Source organism: Hemitrygon akajei, chromosome 16 (assembly GCF_048418815.1).
Source record: "Hemitrygon akajei chromosome 16, sHemAka1.3, whole genome shotgun sequence".
NCBI classification, from domain to species: domain Eukaryota; kingdom Metazoa; phylum Chordata; class Chondrichthyes; order Myliobatiformes; family Dasyatidae; genus Hemitrygon; species Hemitrygon akajei.
Genome location: NC_133139.1, coordinates 24,850,627 through 24,868,646, shown reverse-complemented (window position 1 = coordinate 24,868,646; position 18,020 = coordinate 24,850,627). Strand labels below are relative to the sequence as shown.

At 45.5% G+C, this 18,020-nt stretch overlaps 2 protein-coding genes across 2 annotated transcripts in view; both read left to right on the top strand.

The window, feature by feature from the left end:
- LOC140740324 (gamma-interferon-inducible lysosomal thiol reductase-like) overlaps window positions 1-2,472 on the top strand; it is a 32,385-nt gene extending 29,913 nt beyond the window's left edge. Inside the window, exon 8 of the mRNA XM_073069476.1 lies at window positions 2,333-2,472. Within this exon, the coding sequence (XP_072925577.1) occupies window positions 2,333-2,374 (42 nt within the window). The 3' untranslated portion in view covers window positions 2,375-2,472. The remainder of the gene's footprint in view (window positions 1-2,332) is intronic.
- Window positions 2,473-9,457: 6,985 nt separating this feature from the next.
- LOC140739840 (beta-1,4-galactosyltransferase 2-like) overlaps window positions 9,458-18,020 on the top strand; it is a 45,302-nt gene continuing 36,739 nt past the window's right edge. Inside the window, exon 1 of the mRNA XM_073068433.1 lies at window positions 9,458-9,838. Coding sequence (XP_072924534.1) covers window positions 9,715-9,838 — 124 coding nt within the window. The 5' untranslated portion in view covers window positions 9,458-9,714. The remainder of the gene's footprint in view (window positions 9,839-18,020) is intronic.

The window sequence follows — 18,020 nt, the reverse complement described above, 5'->3', positions numbered from 1 at the left end:
TTGTTGGCTATGTGGAACAGTCTGTGTTCCAAGCCTACACTGGTATCACTCCCCACTCTCCTACGCTGCATCGACGACTGCATTGGTGCTGCTTCCTGCACCCATGCAGAGCTTGTCGACTTCATCCACTTTGCCTCCATCTTCCACCCTGCCTTCAAATTTACACTTCTCTCCCCTTTCTTGATCTCAATGTCTCTGGAGACAGCTCATCTGCTGATGTCTATTAGGAACCCACTGATTTTCACAGCTACCTGAACTAAACCACTTCCCATCCTGTTACATGTAAAAACACCAACCCCCTTCTCTCAATTCCTCCATCTCCATCACATCTGTTCTCAGGATAGGCTTTTCATTCCAGAACTAAAGAGATGTCCTTCATTTCAGTCAGCTGGTGGCACAGTGAGATCAGCGCCGAGCTCGAGAACGGAGGTTCCCGAGCTCGATCCGGTGACAGACCGCTCCCGAGCGCGCTCTCCATCCGTGCTGGGTTGATGTCGAGCTCACAATTCAACCTCGTAAAAAATAGCACTGCCACCTCCAGTTTAAATTCCCACGCAGAATATTATGGAGGATCAAATACCCAAAGAAAGGGCCCTCCCCCCCATTTTCTGCTTTCCACAGGGACCACTCCCCCTGCGATTCTCTTGTCCATTCTCACTGATCCTTCTCACTGATCTCCCTCCTGGCACTCATCCTTGCAAGCGGAACAATTACTACACCTCCTCCCTCACTACCATTCAGGGCCCCAAACCGTCATTCCAGGTAAGATAACACTTCACCTATGAGTCAGTTGGGATCACATGCTGTATCTGGCGCTCCCAGTATGACTTCCTGTATATCGGTGAGACCCGACAGATTGGGAGACCACCTCGCTGAGCACCTATGCTCCATCTGCCAGAAAAAGCAGAATCTCCCAGTGGCCACCCATCTTAATTCCTCTTCCCAATCCATTCTGACATGTCAGTCCGTGACCTCCTCCACTGAGGCCACACTCAGGTTTAAGGAGCCACACCTTATACTCCGTCTGGGTAGCGTCCAACCTGATGGCACGAACATTAACTACTGAAATTTACGGTAATGCCCCTGCCCCCTCTCCTTCACCATTCCCATTCCCCTCTCACCTTATCTCCTTTCCTGCCCATCACCTCCCTTCCTCTGGTGCTCCTCCCCCTTTTCTTTCTTCCGTGGCTTTCTGATCTCTCCTATCAGATTCCCCCTTCCCCTGTCCTGTATCTCTGTCAGCAACTCAACTTCCCAGCTCTTTACTTCCCACCCCCCCCCCCCATTTTTCCTATTACCTTTGGTTCTTCCTCTCCTCCCCCAAATTTCTTGCTCTGACTCCTCATCCTTTTTCCCCAGTCCTGGTCGACTGACTGTACTCTTTTCCATAGATGCTGCCTGGCCTGCTGAGTTCCTCCAGCATTTTGTGCGTTGCTTGGGTTTTCAGCATCTGCAGATTTTCTGTTGTATGTGACTGCCCAAAAGCAACGTTACTGTCTCTCCCGAGGAACCAAAGCTCTAACTAGCTACAAGTGTCTTATCTTTTGTTTTGCTATGACTGTTGAATTTTCTTTACAGTAATAAAGATAGGTCCGTAAGACATCGGTGCAGAATCAGACCTTTCAGCCCATCAGGTCTTCTCTGCCATTCCATTGTTTGATCCTGGATCCCTTTCAACCTCATAAACCTGCCTTCTTTCCATATCCTTTGATCAGGAAACTGATCAACCTTAAATTTACCCATGGACTTTCTTCCACCGCAGTCTGTGGCAGAGCATTCCACAGATTCACTACTAAACGAATCCTTACCTCTGTTCTAAGGAGGAATTTTGAGAGTGGATAGCCCCCACCATCGGAAATATCCTTTCCACATCCACCCCCTCTAGTCCTTTCAACACTTGGTAGGTTTCAATTAAATCCCCCTGCATCCTTCTAAATTCCAGTGAGTACAGGCCCAAAGCTGCCAAACACTCCTCGTATCTTAACCCCTTCATTCCTGGAATCATCCTCGTGAACCTCCTCTGGACTCTCGCCAATGACAACACATCCTTTCTGAGATATGGGGCCCAAAACATCAAAAGGTCAGTGAAAACATCAAGATTTTGGTTGAGATTTTATACTTAAACTTTCTTTGAAATAATATTTTCCAGTGCCCTAAATTGCCTATTCAGGGTGAGGAATGAGCTCTGAAGCCTCCTCTGAATGCACTGGGATTTCCTTTGACCAGGAACCATGATATATTGGAATAATGATGCGTAAGACAGCACACAGACTTCTAAAGTGTGCTTTGGTGAGTTCTGTTAATTGCTTTGCCCTCACGTTGCATTCAACAGGGTCCCCCACCGAAGATTTGTGATCGAAGTGTCAGCACCTAACACTCAAAGCTCAAAACATAACTGTTCTGCCAAATGGGAAGCTTTAATTAATAAACTTCACTCTACCTTCCACCATTTTATAACTCTTTTCAGATGTTATACTATGTTCTGTATATCCGATTTTGAAAATGAAAACTATTAAATCAGAAAATCTTTGATTCAGATTGTTAAATTTTTGTTTTTCTCTAATATCTTCTTTATTCTGTAACCAAATTAAATAGGATTTTACAAGTGTTTTCCTGTAGTCAGTTTTTTTTTTGCAGATGAGGGATAAAGAATAAAAACATTTCTGAGGTTGGAATTCATGACAGTGGAGACTTGATTGATCTTTCCCAGTTCCTCAGCCATTATCCCTTAAGCACTGAGAGGGAGATGATGAATTGTAAAGGAACAGACCTAGACCTGGACGTTGTCCAGTTGGCTACTGTGAACCACTCTGCCCAATTCCCCGTTACCACTGATGTAATGGAAGTTGGGCAGCTGGCTGGCAGCACCACCACCTAGAACCAATTTTACCCTGAAATTTCCTGCCAGATTGCCACGTCCTCTGGCCATCCCACCAAACACCATCTGCCAAAATGCCTACGAACAAGCCTGAACTCTTCAAAACTCAAAGTAAAATTTATTATCATAGATACATGTCACCATGCTTTTATTAATGCTTTATTAAAGCTATTATCAATGCTTTTTGAGATAGTGATCTAGATGCATATCATATTTTTACTGAGTTAAGTATTGTATGTAATTAGTTTTGCAAAAGCAAGTGTATGGGACATTGGAAAAAATGTTGAATTTCCCCATGGGGATGAATAAAGTATCTATCTATCTACCACCGCAAACAATCCTGCAATTCTTCTTGCTGCGGGCTTACCCAGCAAACCTTTCGAATAGTAACAGGATTAATAAAAGGGCAAGCAGAACACAGGAGACAACAAACTGTGCAAATACAAATAAATAGCAATAAATAACAAGAGCATGGAATAACAAGATAAAGAGTCCTTAAAGTGAGATCATTGGTTGTGAGATCACAGTAGATGAGTGTAGTTATCCTTTCATTCAAGAGCCTGATGGTTGAGGGGTAGTAACTGTTCTTGAACCTGATGGCAGCAGTGAGTAAAGAGCATGGACCTGGGTGGTGAGGATCTTTGATGATGGATGCTGCTTTCCTATGACAGCGTTTCATGTAGATGGGCTCTGTGGTTGGGAGGGCTTTACCCGTGATGCACTGGGCCGAATCCACTACCTTTTGTAGGACTTTCCATTCAAAGGCACTGGAGTTCCCATACCAGGCCGTGATGCAGCCAGTTCTCCAACCCCATGCGAGAACGTGTAAACTCAGCCAGCATAGAGCACTGACGTGGGGCACAATCTTCCCACCAGTTGCTTTATTTTAGCCAAAGTAACAAGTACAAGTGATGTTAATTTCCCTCTCTGCAGAGCTTCAATGGAATCGCAGTTATAGGAATAACCTGTAAGGCATCTCATGCCTGCCCATTCGTTTCTTTGGAGTATTTTTCAGAGGCATCATTGAGTGGTACCTCTCTGGGGGCATTGTGATTTCTGCTGTATACACAGGTCATAGGGTTGTACAATGCGGAAACAGGCCCTTCTACACCAACTGTTGCAACCATCTATACTCATCCCATTTACCCATGTGAAGTCCATTGCCTTCAATGCCTTGGCAAAGCTCTTGTCTGGATGCTTCTCAAATGTTGCAAAGGCACCTGCTGCCACCAGCGCATTCCGGATTCCAACCACATTTTGTGGAATGAGTTCTCTCCTCTTAAATCTAAATCCTCTTGCCTTAGTCATGGGTAAAATATATTCTTACTCTCTATCTCCCATATACTGTGTATACCTCATTCAGGTTACCCTCAGCCTCCTCTGCTCCGGGAAAAAGCAAACCTAGCCTATCCACTCTCTCCATATGAATGGAAGGCTTGGGTTAACTTAGCAGAGGTTCCCAAACTGGGGTCCACGTACCCATCGGTTAATGGTAGGGTTCCATGGCATAATTAAGAATGGGAACCCCTGACTCAGAGGAAGGGAGGGATCACTGCTGTCTGGTAAGCCATGAGAATTTTTCTGGCCAGGGCTTGAGGGCTTAATTTTCAAACGCTTTTTTCCCTCACACTGTCAGGGGTTTGCTGACTATACTTAGAACATAGAACAATACAGCACAGTACAGGCCATTCTGCCACAATGTTGTACCGACCCTTAAACCCTGCCTCTCATATAACCCCCCACCTTAAATTCCTCCATATACCTGTCTAGTAGTCTCTTAAATTTCACTAGTGTATCTGTCTCCACCACTGACTCAGCCAGTGCATTCCAAACACCAACCACTCTCTGAGTAAAAAACCTTCCTCTAATATCCCCCTTGAACTTTCCTCCCCTTACCTTAAAGCCATGTCCTCTTGTATTGAGCAGAGGTGCCCTGGGGAAGAGGCGCTGGCTGTCCACTCTGTCTATTCCTCTTAATATCTTGTACACCTCTATCATGTCTCTTCTCATCCTCCTTCTCTCCAAAGAGTAAAGCCCTAGCTCCCTTAATCTCTGATCATAATGCATACTCTCTAAACCAGGCAGCATCCTGGTAAATCTCCTTTCCAATGCTTCCACATCCTTCCTATAGTGAGGCGACCAGAAATGGACACAGTACTCCAAGTGTGGCCTAACCAGAATTTTATGGAGCTGTATCATTACCCCATGACTCTTAAACTCTATCCCTCGACTTATGAAAACTAATACCCCATAAGCTTTCTTAACTACCCTATCTACCTGTGAGACAACTTTCAGGGATCTGTGGACATGTACCCCCAGATCCCGCAGCTCCTCCATACTCCCAAATATCCTGCCATTTACTTTGTACTCTGCCTTGGAGTTTGTCTTCCAAAGTGTACCACCGCACACTTCTCTGGGTTGAACTCCATCTGCCACTTCTCAGCCCACTTCTGCATCCTATCAATGTCTCTCAGCAATCTTCGACAATCCTCAACACTATCCACAACACCACCAACCTTTGTGTCATCTGCAAACCTGCCAACCCACCCTTCTACCCCCACATCGTTAATAAAAATCACGAAAAGTAGAGGTCCCAGAACCAATCCTTGTGGGACACCACTAGTCACAACCCTCCTATCCGAATGTACTCCCTCTACCACGACCCTCTGCTTTCTGTAGGCAAGCCAATTCTGAAACCACCTGGCCAAACTTCCCTGGATCCCATGCCTTCTGACTTTCTGAATAAGCCTACCGTGTGGTACCACATGTCTTCAATTGGAGGTAGTTACTGAGATACAGGAAGTAGCCCGTGGAGAAACATCCTGTCTTATCCAACAGGCAAACACAGGCTGACACAAGTCCCTGTAGACTATGGTATGTGTGTAAGAGAGTACGAAGATGTTTGCATTACCTGCACGCACTATTACACTAAGTCATTATACCTGGTTTTCATTAACCTCACTTCTATCAGCCTAGAAAAAGCATGAAGCATTCTGCACTTAGCAGAGGCTTGAAACATTAGTGTCAAAAAACATCATCTTATATGGGAAGTGATGCTTTCTAAAGTTACGAAATTGTTGATACAAGGAAACCCTCAAGATAATGTGAAAGTCACAAGCTACGGCAATGACTTAGATTGTGTCAGTGACAATAGTGGCAGATTTACAGGTGATTGCTCCAACTACTTTCCACTCTGCAGGAGGTGTACATGTGGAGGCAGGTTCGAAACTATGTATTTACATGAAAGGTTAATTCCTCCTCACAGGTTCTGCCTTCTGTAATTGCAATCTGCCTCCATCCTGTTCTCCACACCTAATGACACATCTCTTTCTATTTATGTCCTGTGGTGAATCAAACCTCTCACAATAAGGAATTTTTTTTTTCCGACATTGCAAACCAAACAGAAGATTGTTTTAGATTCCCTTTTCTGCACAGATCAGCAAACATTTCAGAATGACATAAGAAATAGCGGTCGAACAAAGTGAATCTTCTAACTAAGTATAGTCTGTCTCACAAATCTACAATTTACATTGTTTTGGTATAACTTCGGAAATTACCGATGTATTGGAATGCTTTCCTTTCTCTAAGTCAGGGAATCCCTACCATTACCCAAGGGGTGCATGGACCCCACTTTGGGAACCTGTGCTAAGCTAACCCAGGCCTTCCACTTACAAGGAGAGAGTGAAACTCAGCTCTTCTAGACTCTGAAATGCAACAGAATGCTGAGTAACAAATACAAAATGCTGGAGGGACTCAGCATCCATAGGAAGGAATGAAACATTCCATGTTTTTCGGACTAGACCTTTCGTCAGGACTGGAAAGTAGTGTCTCAGAAACTGCTGATCTGCTGGGGTTTTCACCCACAACAGTCTCTGGAATTTACAGAGAATGGTGCGGGAAAAAAAACAATGAGCGGGCAAAATGACTTGGTAATGAAAGAGGTCAGAGGAGAGTAACCAGACTGGTTCAAGCTGGCAGAAGGGTGACAGAAATTCAAATAACCACGCGTTAGGAGCTGGTGGTGGACCTGAAGAGGGCTAAGGCACCGGTCACCCCTGTTTCCATCCAAGGGGTCAGTGTGGACATGGTGGAGGATTACAAATACCTGGGGATACGAATTGACAATAAACTGGACTGGTCAAAGAACACTGAGGCTGTCTACAAGAAGGGTCAGAGCTGTCTCTATTTCCTGAGGAGACTGAGGTCCTTTAACGTCTGTCGGACGATGCTGAGGATGTTCTACAAGTCTGTGGTGGCCAGTGCTATCATGTTTGCTGTTGTGTGCTGGGGCAGGAGGCTGCGGGTAGCAGACACCAACAGAATCAACAAACTCATTCGTAAGGCCGGTGATGTTGTGGGGGTGGAACTGGACTCTCTGACGGTGGTGTCAGAAAAGAGGATGCTGTCCAACTTGCATGCCATCTTGGACAATGACTCCCATCCACTCCATAATGTACTGGTTAGGCACAGGAGTACATTCAGCCAGAGACTCATTCCACCGAGATGTAACACTGAGCGGCATAGGAAGTCATTCCTACCTGTGGTCATCAAACTTTACAACTCCTTCCTTGGAGTGTCAGACACCCTGAGCCAATAGGCTGGTCCTGGACTTATTTCCACTTGTCATGATTAACTTATTATTATTTAGTTATTTATGGTTTTTTATATTGCTATATTTCTACACTATTCTTGGTTGGTGCGGCTGTAACAAAACCTAATTTCCCTCGGGATCAATAAAGTATGTCTGTCTGTATAACAGTGGTGTGCAGAAAAAAAAACATCTTCGAGCACACAACACGTCGACCCTTTAAGTGGATGGGCTACAGCAGCAGCAAACTGCATGCATACACTCAGTGTATATGTCACCATATGTCTGGAGATACATTTTCCTGCAGGCGTTCACAGTAAAACAAAGAAATACAATAGAATCAATGATAAACTACAAAGTCTGACAAACAGCCAATATGCAAAAGACGACGAACTGTGCAAATTAAAAATACTGAGAACGTGTACGACTGAGAACAGCGCTCAGCAAAATCACACAGAACACAAGTGACAAAACAGCAACAGCTAAACAAGCCTTGTTCCTTCCTCCCACCCATCACCCACACGTACACACACAAAACACCAACCACAGGACAGGTTGCTGCTAGTTGGAACAAACAGACTAAAAGTCAGAACGAGAATCAGAATCAGGTTTAATTTCACCGGCATATGCTGTGAAATTTGTTGGCTTAGTGGCAGCAATGCAACGCAATACATGATAATAGAGATTTTTTTAAACTGAGAATTAAAGAGAATTAGTGCAAAAGTAAAGAGGTAGTGAGGTAGCATTCATGTGTTCAGGAGGAAGGGGAAGAGGCTGTTTCTAAATCGTTGAGTGTGTGCCTTCAGGCTTCTGTACCTCCTTCCTGGGAGTAGCAGTGAGTACCAGGAATGAGGATGAGGGTCCTTAATGACTGATGCCCCCTTTCTGTGAGTGTTGATTGAGGACAAATTTTACAAATTTGGTTTCCCCTCAGAGATCAGGCTGGAAGATTGCACAATCCCACACCGGGGCAACCAAATGGGACCACACAGTAATTCCAAAGAGTAAACCTGAGCAGTGATGAAGGAAGGTTAGAAAGTATATTTCTAAGCATTATGGGAATTGTGACTTATGAAGATGGTGCTGAGATCAGAGAACTTAATCTTAAATAAAAGTGGAGAAGACTCAAAAGGTTCAGATAGCCCATTCCTGCTATCTTTTGTGTTAACTTCGAGGGGGGGGAGGAGAACACAGGGGTAAGGGGTGGTGGGAAGGGGGAGAGGAAAGAGAGGTGGGGGTATGGAGGATGGGGGAGGAGGAGGACGGGGAAGGAGGAGGAGGAGGACAGGGAAGGAGGAGGGGGTGGGGGGAAGGAGGAGGGAATTGGGGCAGGGAGGAGGGGGAGGGGGTGGGGAGGTGGGGGAAGGAGGGAGGGAGGGCAGTGAGGAAGGAGGGCAGAGGGTGGGAGGGGGGTGGGGAGGAGTGAGGAGGGAGGGTAGGGAGGGGCAAGGGGAGGAAGGTGTAGGGAGGCGGGAGGGAGGAGGGGGTTGGGGCGGGGGGGAGGGGTGGGGAGGTGGGGAGAAGGAGGGAGGGAGGGCAGTGAGGAAGGAGGGCAGAGGGACAGAGGGAGGGAAAGCGGGCAGAGGGTGAGAGGGGGGTGGGGAGGAGTGAGGAGGGAGGGGCAAGGGGAGGAAGGTGTAGGGAGGCGGGAGGGAGGAGGGGGTTGGGGCGGGGGGGAAGGAGAAGGGGGTTGGGGCGGGGGGGGGAGGGGAGAAGGAGGGAGGGAGGGCAGTGAGGAAGGAGGGCAGAGGGACAGAGGGAGGGAAGACGGGCAGAGGGTGGGAGGGGGTGGGGAGGAGTGAGGAGGGAGGGTAGGGAGGGGCAAGGGGAGGTAGGGAGGCGGGAGGGAGGAGGGGGTTGGGGCGGGGGGGAGAAGGAGGGAGGGAGGGCAGTGGGGAAGGAGGGCAGAGGGACAGGGAGGGAAGGCGGGCAGAGGGGTGGGAGGGGTGGGGAGGAAGGTGTAGGGAGGCGGGAGGGAGGAGCGAGTGGAGTCTTCAGGAAACACATACGAAATGCTGGTGGAACTCGTCTGTCGAGAAGAATAGAGGATCACCGCTGCGGGCCCCGACCCGTCACCGGGAGACTGGGCTGTCGGGGGTGAGAGTCAGCCGGCGAGCAGCGAGAGGAGAGGCGGGCTGATCGGAAACTCCGCCCCGCCTGAGCGACAGCGAGCGGCAGAGCGTGAAGCCGAGCCGGGGGCGTCTGGAAGGCTCGGCGGCCGTCGGGCTCCCGGGATAACGCGGCGGGGATGAAGGGCAAGCTGTTCGCGGCGCTCACCTTCTCCTGCGTACTCAGCGGGCTGCTGCTCTACAACCGCGCTGGCGGCGGCCTGGGCCAGTGGAAGCAGTCGGCGACCACGGAGCGGGTCAAAGGTGGGTCAGTGAGAGTGGGGAGCGGTCGGACGGACCCGGTCGCCGGCAGAAGGGACGAAGGGAGAGGGAAGGAAAGGAGGACCGGAGCGGGGTCTGAGGGGAGAGGCAGGGGCTGGGGCTGGGGAGCAGAAGAATGGGGAAAGGTTGGACAAAAGTGCGGAGGAGAGAAGTGGACAGACAGGAAAGGGCCGAGGAGCAAGAACAAGAAAATCGGAGTAAGAGAGAAAGAAATAGGGGGGCGACTGACTAGAGTCAAAAAGGGGAATAAAATAAGAGCGCAGTAAGCGAGAGAGGGCACAAGAGGGATGTGTGTGAGTGTGTGAGTGTGTGTGTGAGAGAGAGAGGAAGTAGAGTCAAGATGGGACAGTGTTGGATCACTTACCCCGATGACCCCTCTGCTGTTTTCTTCCCCAAAGAAAACGGCAGGATTCGGAATCTTTCACGAATAGATTTGGTTGAAGGAGCGGCGTGGCCGCAGAAACTAAGGGTCGTTTTAATATACATTTTTCATCTTTTTGAAAAGCAAACTGGTAAATAATTTGCGTAGTTTAATCATTGCATCTTCACCTTTCATCTTGACCTCCCGAATCAGATTGCTGGCAGGTGCACGGTCAAGTCTTAAATGTAATTCTAAACTTTAATGCTTTGTGGATTAAAAGTGGCACTATCTGTACTCTCAAGACTGGGAGTGAATATGGAAAACATTCTTCCTGTAGCGAGACATTCTTCACCCCGCCCAATAGTATAATATCGGTCTATACACGTGCTTGTATGTCTTTGCCTGTTGGACTGGGTCTCTGCGGCTTCCACCTGGAGTCGGAATGGGGTCTAGAAGGACCACCATAGAACTGTTAACTCAAGGTGTGAGGCGCCTTGAGAAGAAAAGAGCATAAATAATTAATGGTTGCAGATCAAAATGGAAGGGTGCAAGTTTGGAAGAGGTCTTAGAATTGGATTGGCAGACGGAATGCAGGCTGGGTCTACAATTTGGCAAAGCTGTATTCCTAGGAATCTTGTATGAAGGTCTTAATGGCTCTTTTTCTAAGCAATCAGAAATTGAATGACAATGCATGTGTGACTTTTCTAAAAACTTATTCACTCCTGATGTAGAACTGGGCTGGTAAAACACCATAAGTAAGGCCCTTCAGATGGGAAGTGGGTAAATACTTGTCAGAATTTATGGAGTGACATCTTGGGAGTGGGACTGAATAAATATTTGCACTAGGAGTTCATATGGACACTGTGTCGAAATGGTGCCCTTTATTGTGCTTCCTTGCGTCAGAGAAGCGGGGATAGTAGGGAAGGTTACAGAGGGGTTGGCAGGAACTTGGAGATTGCAATCACATGCATAATCGCCATTGACGTGGCTTCAGTGTTAATGGCTGAAGCGGTCTACCCCTGTAACTATTTCTATTTTTGTACATGCTGTTGGTGGGAATAAAAAAAAGAACTATGAACGCTGGAAATCTGAAACAATCAGGGCGCTGGAAACACTCAGTTGGTCAGGCAACGTCTGTGGAAGGAGAACAAGTTGAACTTTGAGGTCTGAGACCCTTCGTCAACTTTGGGAAAGAGAAATGTGAAGTCCTTCTCCCTTTCTGGGTAGGCTGCCTGCCTGGGCTGCTGACTGTTACAGCATTTCTCTGTTTTTGTTTTCTTTTTTGGTGAATTTGAACCTTTTTACATCATTATCCAGCTCCTTTATTTAAAAACCTTGCATTTGTATGCAGCTGCCTTTACTATTTATAGATTGCAGTCGTCCCTGTGGACGGTGCCTATGCAAACCTTGTAATTGCATTTTGTTCCCCACCTCTTCCAGTTCATGGACAGTGGAGCTCAGACTGGGGGAATGTCAATTCTGACAGTGACTTTTCAAAGGGATTCTAAAAGCAAGAGCTGGAAAGTATGTGTTTAAAATGACACATTTATTCCCTGTATTCTGACCCTGTACATGAGCAAGATAATAGGCATTTTTTCAGTTTGCACTGACACCTACCTTCTGGTTTCGAAGGTGATTCAGTCCTCGACCAGAGTCTTGGTCATAGATCCCAATGTGTTGCAGAGAGTGTGCTGCACGGTTGAGGGGTAACTGCATTCTGAATGAGATATCTAAATCAGTTTTCCCTCTTAGGAATCTTGTCTTTGTGCTGATTGGAGTTTGAAGGGTCTGGGTCTGTAGTTGCTGGGGTTCAGAAGAAATCTGATTGAAATCCATCATATATTGAAAGGCCTGGATAGAGTGGATGTGGAGAGGATGTTTCCTATACTGGGGAGTCTAGGACTGGAGGGCATAGCCTCAGAATAGAAGGATATCCTTTTAGAACATGGGGATGAAGTGGAACTACTTTAGCTATCAGGTGGTGAATCTGTGGAACTCATTGCTGCAGACAGCTGTGGCGCTCAAGTCATTGTGTGTATATTTAAAGCAGAAGTTTATGATTGCCAAGAGTGTCAAAGGTTACAGGGAGAAGGCAGGAGAATGGGATACTAAATCAGCCACATTGGAATGGTGGAGCAGACTTGATGGGCTGAATGGCCTGATTCTGCTCTTGTGTCTTGTGGAGTAAGTTCTGGTAAATACTTAATACTTCCCCAACTAGTTTTTCCAGAAACTTGTACTCTGCGTATCCCATCAGCTCTGCAACAGGATTAATGTGGGGCAGAGCACTAGATGCTCTTTACGTGGTTTTTGACAAGGTTCCATATGGCAGGCCAGTCTGGAGAGTGAGGTTAGATGAGATCCAGTGTAAGGTAGCCAATGGAGACCAAAATTAGCCTGACAGGAGGGGCTGGGAGGTGGTAATGGGAGGGTTGCTTTTTAGATTGAAAGCCTATGACCAATGCTGTGCCTCAGGGATCATGCTGGGGCCCTTGTTAGTTATTTATTAATGATTTACATAAAAGTATTGATGGCATGATTAGTAAGTTTGTGGACAATGTAGAAGCTTGCCTAAGGGTACAAGATATCTAGACCCACTTGGAAAGAGGGTCTTGAATAGTAGATAACTTCTAACTTGGACGAGTGTGAAATGATGTATTTTGGTAAGTTAAATAACAGGTCAGGAAGCAAGACAAATGAAGGCACGATCACCTGGAGAAGAGGCATGCTTAGAAAGCTGTTCTTGGACTACAGTTCGGCATTTAACACCACAGTCCCCTCCCCCCACCCCCAGCTCGACGAGAAGCTCAGATATCTCGGCCTGCATCCTGCCTTGTGCACCTGGATCCGGCGGGTGTTAAGGATGAACACCTTCACCTCTGCCCGTTTGACCCTCAACTCAGAAGCCCCCCCCAGGACTGTGTCCTGGGCCCCCTCTATTCCCTATACAGCCACAACTGTGTTGCCACATGCACCTCCAGTCTGCAGATGACACATCATTGATAGGCCTGATTTCCAACAATGATGAGACAGCCTATAGAGGAGAAATCAACGCCCTAACACTGTGGTGCCAAGAAAGCAACCTCTCTCTCAATGGTGAAAAAACGAAGGAGTTGTTTGTGGATTACAGGAGGAATGGAGACAGGCTAGCCTCTATTGACATCAATGGGACTGTAGTTGAGAGAGTGAGTAGTTTCAAGTTCCTCGGTATACACATCACCGAGGATCTCACCTGGACTGTACATACTGGCTAGTTGGTGAAAAAAGCACAACAGCGCCTCTTTCACCTCAAGGCTGAGGAAGTCCGGGTGAGTCCCCAAATCCTCAGGACTTCCTACAGGGGCACCATCGAGAGCATCCTGACTGGCTGTGTCACTGCCTGGTACGGGAGCTGTACTACCCTCAATCGCAGGGCACAGCAGAGAGTGGTGCAGGCAGCCCAGCGCATCTGTAGATGTGAACTTTCCTCTTTTCAGGACATTTACAACAGCAGGTGTGTAAAAAGGGTCCGAAGGATTGTTGGGAACTCCAGCCACCCCAACCACAAACTGTTTCAGTTGCTTCCATCTGGCAAATGTCACTGCAACATTAAGGGCAGGATCTGTTGGCCTGGTGCTTCTTTCACCAGGCCAACAGATTTATCAATACACATTGATCTGATTGCATATCTGACTGTACTTTGTACCTGATGTATATAAAAGAATTATGTATACAATCCTAGTGTTTAGGCAATACCTTTCCACATTTTCCTTGTGCATAGCAGTGGAGACGCAACATAAAGATTTTTACTCCCTCATGTTGAGAGATGGATGTAAAATAAAATTCTAACTATTCTTTGTCTTGTTATTTCATGTTCTCATTGCTTATTGCTATTTATTTATATTTGCGTTTCAACAGTTTGTTGTCTTCTGTGCTGTGCTTGCTCGTTCATTGATCCTGTTACAGTTTCTATTCTATAGATTTGCTGAGTATGCCCACAGGGAAATGAATCTCAGGGTTGTATATTGTGACATATATGTACTCTGATAATGAAATTTACTTTGAACTATTTCCATTTTAACAAGTAAGACTCCATTCCCCACACATAGATACAGTGTATTTCTAACTATCCGTTTTTGGCCTGGCGTTTCACATGATGAAATAGTGCTTAACATTTTCCAGGAATGATTTCCTTCAGTAAATTAAAAATACCTGCAGCAGGGAGGAGTGAGGCTTTATTAACCAGAGACCAAGAGTTCTGACAACTAAATGAGTAACTTTGGTATTCCTGTCTTTATATGGAAGAAACAGCCTACTTAGTAGTTTGCAGTTAAACTTGGCAATATTGTCCCACACACCTTGTATGGGAAGACTATTTTTTAACTGCGGCCACCAAAGTCGTATGTTGCTGGACTCATGTTGTCGTTGGCCACGCTCAGCTGTGAAATGTTTGCCATCACTGAGAAAGATGCTCTGCGAGTTCAAATTCTTCCCTTGTATGTATCTTAACTTGGAGAGACCCCAAGCAAGCATAAAGTAAGAATTAAAAGACTGAATTTGTCTACTAATACCTTCATTCAAGCTCCATGGAGTCGAGAAACGGCTGCACACACAAGATGTATTTACCTCAATGTGAGATGTTTTTAGTTCCAAGTTTTAAACAGTAGAACATAACAGATTATCTATTTACACTCCACATTATAAACTGGTTCTCTGCTTCACTTTCTGAGACAGAGTGTAATGTTCTATGTAAGATCTTTGTGTTTTTAACACTAGAATAGTATGCGTTTCAACGCCCTTGATGGATTTGGATAGGGACATGTCTAAACTTGTTAGGCAGACAGCTGTGAGTATGGAAGATTCTATGCTATCCTTATGTAATGACTTGAGTTTCATTTTGGGATTTCTATAGATGTAAATGATTGTGGGGTTTTCTGCCTGTGACAGTATTCATTGTTCTTGCAAATTCTCCCTTTTTTAATAAAAAAAATTTGTAAACCAGCACATCTAATTAGTGTGCACTGTCTGTTGAGTTGTTCCCATATGATATACAGTAGTGGCTTGGCTGGCAAGCTTTTTTAAAGAGTCAACCACATTATTGTGTGTCTAGAGTCAACTAGAGACCAGTCTGAGGAAGAGTGTTTGAATTTGTTCTGCGGATTAAATTAGCGACATAGTTTTTTATTAACTGCTTGTAGTTCCATGGGCCCATCGGTGTCACTAGCTTTTTATTCCATTTTAATTATTTATCTGAATTTAAATTCTCCAGCTGCCATACCAGGCTTTCAGCTCCTCAGGATCATGGATCCATGTATCAGGACTTTGAATTTAATAGTAGGGACCCAGCAAAAGTACAAAAAAAACACTCCGGTAAAGCAACATCACAAGAATGTTCGTTTGTGAGGTTTTTCCCATCCTCAAAAGGTGTAAAGTACCTTCAATAGAATTATCCCTAACATGCTCTAGCGAATTGCTTGTTGATATGCAAAGTTCACTTTGGCAGAGATTAATTCAGTGATTCAGAATGATGAACTACATGCAAAGTATGCTTTGATTAAAGAAGTATCAAGTACAATCGTATAGGGTCTTCTGAGTGGAGAATGGGGTCATTCAGACCATCACTGAATAGCGTAGTGGTTAGGGCGACCCTATTACAGCTTGGAGTTCGGAGTTCAAACCTGCCGCTGTTCTCTAAGGGTCCTCTGTACGTCCTCCCTGTGGGTTTTGTACCGGTCTTCCAGTTTCCTCCCACAGTCCTGCGACCTACCGGGTAGGTCAGTTGGTCATTGTATATCGTCCTGTAACTAAGTCAGGGTTAATCAGGTTTGTCAGGGATTGCTGGGGTGACGTGCTGACCAGTTAGAATGTGCAGTAAATACAAACATGCATTCAACTAGCACAGCCTTGTACTCCAGAACAGGATAGAAATGTGAAGCAGTCAACTGCCCCTCAATCTCCCACCTTAAACTCCACGCCTCCTCCACAGTCGACAGAAAGTAGCTTCTGTTTACAGGTAGTTTGGTGGGAACCTTATTTGATGTTAAAAGAATTAAAAGAAACAAAGTTGTATAGACTGTTTATCTACATAACCACTAAATGTGAATTAGAATCAATTGGTTGAGAGTGTAGTGGAGACCAATTCGATCTCAGCTTTCAAAGGGGAATTGCATATGGAATTTCAAAAGGTAAATAAGCACAGGGTTATTCACTCAGTGGGTACTTTATTAGGTACACCTGTTCATTAATACATACATCTAATCAGCCAGTCATGTGGCAGCAACCCAATGCATTAAAGCATGCAGATATCGTCAAGAGGTTCAGACCAACCATCAGAATGGGGAAGCGATTTTTTTACTGTAGAGTGATTGCTGGTGCCAGATGGGATGGTATCAGAAACTGCAGATATCTTCAAGACTCACTCCGTCTAAAAGGAGATACAGAAGCCTGAAGGCACACACTCAGCGATTCAGGAACAGCTTCTTCCCCCTCTGCCATCCAGTTCATAAAAGGACATTGAGCCCATGAACACCACCTCACTACTTTTTTATTATTTCTGCTTTTTGCACTATCTTCAATTTAACTATTTAATATACATATGTATACTTACTGTAATTGATTTATTCACTTTTTTTCTATACACGTATTATGATCTATTACAATGTACCACTGCCGCTAAGTTATTTCAAGACATATGCCGGGGATATTAAACCATATTCTGACTCTCCTGGGTTTTTTCACACACAATAGCCTCCAGAGCAGGGGTTCCCAACCTTTTCTATGTCATGGACCCCTACCATTAACTGAGGTGTCCATGCTCTAGAGTTTACAGAGAATGGTGCAGAAAATTTTTTTAAAAAATTAATCCAGTGAGGTGCAGTTCTGTGGGCAAAATTGACTTGTTAATGAGTGAGGTGAGAGGAGAATGGCCGGACTGGTTCAAGCTGGCTGGAAGGTGACAGTGACTCAAATAAGCACAAGTTGTAACAGTGGCGTGCAGAAGAGCATCTATAAATACACAACACGTCAGACCTTGAAGTGGAAGGGCTACAGCAGCAGAAGACCACGGGCGTAAACTCAGTGGCCACTTTATTAGGCACAGGAGGTACTTAAGGAAGTGGCCACTGTGTGTAGGGAAAGAACAAATAGGTTGGGACTAATTGCTTCGTGAAGTCCTTCATAGAGCTACTCAGTGACGGTCTGAATGACTCAATTTTTCGCTTGGAAGACCATATGATTGTGCCTGATATTTTAAATCCAAGCATGCTTTGCAAATATTGACATCAAATTATTCCAGAGTCTTCTGTCCTAATTGCTCATTTAATTGTCTGTTCTTGAGCGTAGCAAGATACTGCTGTAGAACAAAGATAATTGAATAACATCAATGTGATATGCCTTTGAGTATGGTCTAGTGGTTACCTAATATAACTTCACGTGGTTAATTATGGTCTACAGCTAAAATAATACGTCTGCATTACCTCATTGCTTTTTGTGGAATCTCGGTGTGTGACAGAGGAGTGGGAACAGGTTATTCAGCCTCCTGAGCCTACACTGTATGATCTGGTTGGCCATCAGTCTCGATACCATTGTTCTCACCCTCTCCCTGCACCGACTGATGCTTGCCTATCTCATTCAGTATAGTCAACAACTTGGCCTCGTCAGTCAGTCAGTTTGCCTGGCATTTAGGGCAGCAATGAATGTCTTCCAAATCTGGTGGTGTTCAATAGCTTCCTCTTGGTTTTCACTACTGTCAGTCATGCAAGTCCCGGGTGGGGACTGGGGAATACTGCCGCACTCAGAAGTAGAAGGATTCTTCATTGCTATTTT